The 7717-nt window shown below is 33.4% G+C and overlaps 1 protein-coding gene across 1 annotated transcript in view; it reads right to left on the reverse strand.

Annotated features, from left to right (window-relative positions):
- The window catches only part of LOC106470090 (ATP-dependent 6-phosphofructokinase-like), a 27853-nt gene that overhangs the window by 5711 nt on the left and 14425 nt on the right, over window positions 1-7717 (reverse strand). Inside the window, exons 13-14 of the mRNA XM_022398657.1 lie at window positions 2780-2791; window positions 508-522 (exon numbers count right to left, since the gene is read on the reverse strand). Of these exons, the coding sequence (XP_022254365.1) occupies window positions 508-522; window positions 2780-2791 (27 nt within the window). The remainder of the gene's footprint in view (window positions 1-507; window positions 523-2779; window positions 2792-7717) is intronic.

Below are 7717 nucleotides of genomic sequence, written 5' to 3' on the forward strand. Positions count from 1 at the left end.
GAAGATAACCCTGATGTATATCACACAAGGCTTATCCTACCTAAATACAGATATTAATATCTAAGCATAGAAGATAACCCTGATGTATATCACACAAGGCTTATCCTACCTAAATACAGATATTAATATCTAAGCATAGAAGATAACCCTGATGTACATCATACAAGGTGTATCCTTTCTAGATACAGAAATGAGTATCTAAACCTAGATGATAACTCTGATGTACACCATACTAGGTGAATCCTTACTAGATACATATATTAATATCTAAACCTAGAAGATAACCCTGATGTACATCATACAAGGTGTATCCTTCCTAGATACAGATATTAATATCTAAACCTAGAAGATAACCCTGATGTACATCATATCGGGTGAATCCTTTTTACATACTGATATTAATATCTAAATATAAAAGGTAACTGATGAACATCACACTAGGTTGTATGTTTCCTAAATATAGATATTATATCTAAACACAGCAGATAATCCTGATGTACATCACACTGGGTTGTATCCTTCCTAAATACAAATGTTAATTTGTATACTAATCTAATAATCTACACATTGACATTAGTACTGAAAAATGTAATCATTGTTTATCTTTAAAAAATCTATAAATTTTCTTACCAATAAAGTAAGTCATAATTTAATATAAAGTACAACATATTGCTCTGTGATTTAAGTTATTAAATCATTGCGAGTTGACTTATCCAGATTTCCTGCTTAAACTTATAAACACATAACAATATTAAAATTTTGAACCATCAGTGAAAACAACAGATATTAAACCTGCTCATATAAAAAATGTAAAGTTTTTTTACAATCTGTTCAAAGCTAGATAACTTTAATACAGTTAAACATAAATCATATTCACTCTAACAATTATAGGTAGTGTAACAGATACCATGACCTTCTTGAATTCTGTTGTTTAAAACAGAATATTACTTAGCAACATAAGAAAATGTTGAAAGAACCAACAAACTTAGTGAACTGGTGAATAAATGAAGTTATGATTAATAATGGCTGGAGACGGCTTGAATGGGCAATGAAGAAAAACTTTAATGTAAGTTTAACATAACAGCAAATGTACAATGTTTCGACAAGGTTTTGTCATCATCATCTCCAGCCATTATTAGTCTCAAAGTGGGTTCCTCGTCACCAAATTTGAAGTTATATATAACTTCTATCTATTTAAAGAAAATGCACAAAGATGAACAGAAACACTAAGCAGGTTGTTCATATCACTGAACATTCAGCTGTTAATTACTTGTTAACTAAGTCTTTCAAATAAGGGAGATTTATATTTCATGATGTAATATACACCTAGGTTGATTACAATTTTCATTTTAGTCTAATACATAAAGTACTAGTAAAGGTTAAGTTGCAGATAATAATACAGTACCTACACTAACAAAGGAATAATGGCAGCAGAAGAAGATGTTAGCTAACAAATCTAAATATAAACAGCTATAGTACATCAACACTTCCTGGAATAACTACTGGAGTTCTAGAAGTTAGAGTTTGTTTACAAACAAAACAGAACTTTACACTCACGACTTGGAAGCAAAAACATAGAGTGCAGAAAGTTAGAAATGTGTTACCAATTTCTAATTAAAGCTGATATCAAGAAAGTACATTCATTATCTGGTTGTAAAAATGAAGAGTAACTTTGTAGCCTGAGAAGATTCTTCACAACAGTAATATGGTAAAAACAAAAACCTTAACAGTCATAATGTAAGGAATAATAATCATTATTCTGCATTAGCAACAGCAGTATAAAAACAAAGCTAAGCTTTAAAAAAGCAGGACACTGTATAGCAGGATATACAAATAAGCTTAGCATGACTTGCGGTATTACACTTTCTTGCCTCTGTACCAAAGCCACAAAGCAGAAAATGGTTAAGTATGGGATAACAGTTAGGATGAAAAGTCAAGTTAAACAACAATTAAAGCCAGGAAAGGTTGCAGCATAACTTGTGATTCTGTGACAATCCCCAGCTCTGAAGGCTGTGATGACATTACAATCCCCAGCTCTGAAGGGTGTGATGTCATTACAGTGACAATCCCCAGCTCTGAAGGGTGTGATGTCATTACAGTGACAATCCCCAGCTCTGAAGGATGTGATGACATTACAATGACAATCCCCATCTCTGAAGGATGTGATGACATTACAATGACAATCCCCAGCTCTGAAGGATGTGATGACATTACAATGACAATCCCCAGCTCTGAAGGATGTGATGACATTACAATGACAATCCCCAGATCTGAAAGGTGTGATGACATTACAAGGACAAAAGCAGGTATGCACTAAATTCTAGAAAACACAAACATTTCAATATTTTTATCTTCTATCTATCAGTAATTTATGAAGTCGATAATGCACAATCAAAATTATATTTGAAAACAGGAAAATTGTTCCTGTTGTTATCCAGTCATGCACTAGGACTCGATTTTAACTTCAACTAATAACTTTCTCTGTAAAAAGCCTAATTTAAATAATTGCATAAGAAGATAATACTTGATGAACTACCAACTCTGTCCTGGAAGATGTTACACATTAAAGATGATGTAGGAAACCGGTAATAACATGGACAGACATGAACACTGTAATTACTTTTATATAGCTTCTTAACTAGACATTTAAACCCATCTAAAGCACTTGCTTGTCAGCTCTTTCAAGCTCCACAAACCAGGAAGTGTACCACAGAGCAAGGAAAGGTTAAGCACAATGCAAGCATCATAGGATAAGCTCCATTAGCAACACAGCTCTTACCTTCTGTAGCTGCTGGAAACCCAACCAGTGAGAGGAGGTGTGAAATAAAGAAGACTTGTATGAGTTTTGAGACAAGAAGAATTTTTACCTTAAACTGTTAATCAATGAAGAACGTATAAGTTTAGCTCACACTCATGCAAAAACTTGGGAAGATTTTTAATTAATGCAAGCTGTATAAATGTTCAATTCTTAGGCAGTGATTATTCAACATTACATTGTTATACTCACTTTTAATATAAACTGTGTTTCTCTGTTCTTCCATTTCAGGCAAACTAAAATAGTTTTTCTTAATTAATATAATGTGTATTCTGTATTTCTTTTTTTATATATATATTGTGAACAGCATATATTATGTGGGTGTATTTTGGCATGGTATAATGCCTACTGTAATGAGTGTACCATGTTGTGATCAGAAATGTAGGCAAGACGAGGTACGCCAAGAATAAGACTGAGTCTGTTGAGACCAAGATCACTATATTTTTACGTGAACCAACCTCACAATTTAAATAACATTTTTGAATGAAACCATGAGTAACCACAACAATAATAATAAGTTTACTTTTTGATTTTTGTTTTCTATAAACAACAAATGCAAAAATGTGAACAATTGAAAAAAAATAATTATTTTCACCTTTTTAAGTTACAATACGTACAGTTAGGAATACACACTCTGAAATGGTTAATGAAAACGTTTACAGAATTCTATATGTGTCACTGTGTCTATAGTCTACAGCAATACCTAGGTCACTGCTGGTTTTTAATTAGGCAACTACATTATCATGGTATATGAATAAACTTGGCATCAAAACATAGTTAATAAATCAAATCTTAATATTATAAAAGATTTATCAAGTTCTTAATTTTATATAGAAATATTTTTAAAAATCCTCAATCTTCCCTAGTATTAGAATTATAACATTTCCTTTCAAGGTATATTCCCTCTTCTCTAATTTATTTACCACCCCTCCCAGAAGTACAGAATTTAATGTAAATTACTTATTATAATATAGATATTACTCAGGAAAAAAATATTTTATAATCTTCAATCTTATTCGTATCTTTCAAATATAACCACTACCGCACACATTATTACAAATAATCATCCAGTAATTTTATTTTGTGTTACTGATAGCCAAAAACTTTGTTAAGAGAACCAAACTATTACAGGAATTGTATTGTGTGGCAGGAAGAGGTGTTGTTAGGTGTATAAAAGATTCTGGACTTGGGCCTATAGGCATAGGAATATTCAATGTTTCAGTATCATATCGATAATGGTTTTCTATTCTGATTTTTCAAGACAACAACTGGGGATGTGAAGTACTGTCAAATAGAATTGGGATATGGGCCCCATGTGCCAGTGCCTAGCTATTTCTCTTGTGGCAGGGATGAGTTTCTTTAATGGGAAGGGCGGAGAGGCTGTGATTACTTGAAATCTGATGCAATAGGTGTAGTAATTTTGAGTAGGATAGATTCCTAATGTTCCTTGTGAGTATAATACATTACTTTGCCTTTTATAATTGTTGATGGCTATAAATAAAGAAAAATTAAACTGGTAAAACTGAGGACATAAAATAATATTTAAAATTAAAATAAACAAGACCAAGACCAATGTTCTAAGACCAAGACCAACGTTCCAGGCCCATGATCAATGTTCCAAGACCATGACCAATGTTCCAATACCGAGACATCAAAAGTTGCCATCGAAACCAAGACAGGGTTTCAAGACTCCATTTCTGGTTGTAATAATGCCTATTGTAGTGAGTGTACTCTGGTGTGTTGTAATAATGGCATCTGTAGTGGGTGTACTCTGGTGTGTTGTAATAATGCTATCCGTAGTGGGTGTACTCTGGTGTGTTGTAATAATGCTATCCGTAGTGGGTGTACTCTGGTGTGTTGTAATAATGCTATCTGTTGTAGGTGTACTCTGGTGTGTTGTAATAATGCTATCTGTAGTAGGTGTACTCTGGTGTGTTGTAATAATGTTATCTGTAGTAGGTGTACTCTGGTGTGTTGTTATAATGTCATCTGTAGTGAGTGTACTCTGGTGTGTTGTTATAATGCCTACTGTAGTGAGTGTACTCTGGTACATTGTAATAATGCTATCTGTAGTAGGTGTACTCTGGTGTGTTGTTATAATGTCATCTGTAGTGAGTGTACTCTGGTACATTGTAATAATGCTATCTGTAGTAGGTGTACTCTGGTGTGTTGTAATAATGCTATCTGTAGTAGGTGTACTCTGGTGTGTTGTAATAATGCCATCTGTAGTAGGTGTACTCTGGTGTGTTGCATTATTACAATGTACCAGAGTACACTCACTACAGATGACATTATAACAACACACCAGAGTACACTCACTACAGTAGGCATTATAACAACACACCAGAGTACACTCACTACAGATGACATTATAACAACACACCAGAGTACACCTACTACTGATGGCATTATTACAACACACCAGAGTACACCTACTACAGATGGCATTATTACCATCTGTAGTGGGTGTACTCTGGTGTGTTGTTATAATGCCATCTGTAGTGGGTGTACTCTGGTGTGTTGTTATAATGCCATCTGTATTAGGTGTACTCTGGTGTGTTGTAATAATGCCATCTGTAGTGGGTATTCTCTGGTGTGTTGTAATAATGCCATCTGTAGTGAGTGTACTCTGGTGTATTGTTATAATGCCATCTGTAGTGGGTGTACTCTAGTGTGTTGTAATAATGACATCTGTACGATCATGGTTAATCAATTGCCTAAAAATGACTTATACAGCCTGCCTCTTCATTGTTTTTTTATTTCAGTGTTTCTTATGGATATCATATTGTAAACATGTGATAACCCATGTAAATTAAATTTTTGTTAAAATATCTCCACATTTCCTTAGTAGTTAGTAAAAAAAAAGTCAGTCAGAAGTGTAGAACTATATATATTAAAACAAAAAACCTTCACATTTTTTAAAATATTTATTGAGTAGAAAAAATGATTAATTATCTTGGATTTAGTCTTAAAATTAGAGAACTGTATTTTTAAGCATTTTATTTTACATTATAAAGTTACACAGTGCCCGTAAAAACTTAATGAAGTCTTCCCAGGAAAATTAAAAATGCTTCTTTGGAAAGTTTAACTCTAGAATGCCAGCATAGGGTCACTATGACCCCATACAAGTTAATTCTGTATACTAAATTAACCACACTGACATTCTAGGGTTATGTCTGGAAATAAAAAACTTCACTTTGAAGTAATGATTGTTTTGGTTGCTATTCATAATAGTCAATAAATTGTTAATACACATCATATATATATATATCAAAATAATTAATATATTTTATTTTATTCATTCCAAGTGATCAATATCAGTATTTTCAACAAACTATTGTTATCAGGATTAAGAAAACATTATGTAGACAAACTTTATTCTAAGATGTTATTTATAATACAACACAGTTCACTGTACTTTTTGTAACAGCTAGTAAAAGCACTTCTTAACAACTGTAACTACCACATAGCCCCTCTCTTACAAACAAGGGCCACCCCCAGGCCTTATCTCAGGGTCATGGCATCAACACTATCTGAATGCTAGCTTTTCTGTGACAATCTGAGTTATACACATGTTTTTAAAGAAGGAGTCAAACACAAGATCTACCACACATTAGATATCTGCTCTACCAACTGAGGTAAAGGGTTAACCAAATAGCAACTGCTATTAAGAAACTTCTTAACAGCTGACACTAGCACACACTTAATCATTTTGTTTGTAATGCAAATTGGTTAATTAATCTTGTTACTTATGTATAGAACTCAGTAAATCATATTACCTGAAATAAAAACCAGTTATTTGCACAGTTTGTTAGAAAATTCAGTAAATCATATTACTTCAAATAAAAATCACTTAGGTATAATGTCTGCAATACCTATCAGTTAATTAGTCATTAATTTAGACATAAACATTAATAAATATTAAGGAAAGAAGGGTATTAAGATAGCGAGAAAACACTAATTCAAATAAAAACTTTACAAAAGAAAGAAGAGACTTGTGTATACATTTAAATGGCACTAGCATCTCAATTGTTAACATATATAAAAGCTCTTTATCCCCCAACAAAACATCTCATACATCAACAAGCATATTTTTATACATAAATAATTTACTTGATCATAAAACTGTGGAGCCATCTAGATACCACTTAACAAACATAAAACTACCAGCCCTTGGCTACTGACTTTAACTGAACTAAGCCAAGCAGCTCTGTTGAAGATCATTCATGAAGAAAGCCAAGCAGCTCTGTTGAAGATCATCATGAAGAAAGCCAAGCAGCTCTGTTGAAGATCATTCATGAAGAAAGCCAAGCAGCTCTGTTGAAGATCATCATGAAGAAAGCCAAGCAGCTCTGTTGAAGATCATTCATGAAGAAAGCCAAGCAGCTCTGTTGAAGATCATGATGATCTTCATCAGAACTACTTAGCTTTCCTCATGATGACCTTCATCAGAACTACTTGGCTTTCCTCGTGAATGATCTTCCTCAGAACTACTTGGCTTTCCTCATGAATGATCTTCCTCGGAACTACTTGGCTTTCCTCATGAATGATCTTCCTCAGAACTTCTTGGCTTTCTTCCTGAATGATCTTGAACAGAACTACTTGGCTTTCTTCATGAGTGATCTTCCTCAGGTCTGCTAGGCTTTCTTCTTGAATGATCTTCAACAGAGCTGCTTGGCCTTCTTCATGATGATCTTTGCCAGTTCCACTAAGCTTTCTTTATGATGGAACTACTTGGCTTTCTTTGATCTTCCTCAGGCTTTCTTCATGAAAAACAGATCTGAGAAAGATCATTCATGAAAAAAGCAAAGTAGTTCTGAGGAAGATCATTCATGAAGAAAGCCAAGTAGTTCTGAGGAAGATCATTCACTAGGAAAGCCAAGTAGTTCTGAGGAAGATCAT

The sequence above is a fragment of the Limulus polyphemus genome, unplaced genomic scaffold, assembly GCF_000517525.1.
Source record: "Limulus polyphemus unplaced genomic scaffold, Limulus_polyphemus-2.1.2 Scaffold3816, whole genome shotgun sequence".
Lineage (NCBI taxonomy): Eukaryota > Metazoa > Arthropoda > Merostomata > Xiphosura > Limulidae > Limulus > Limulus polyphemus.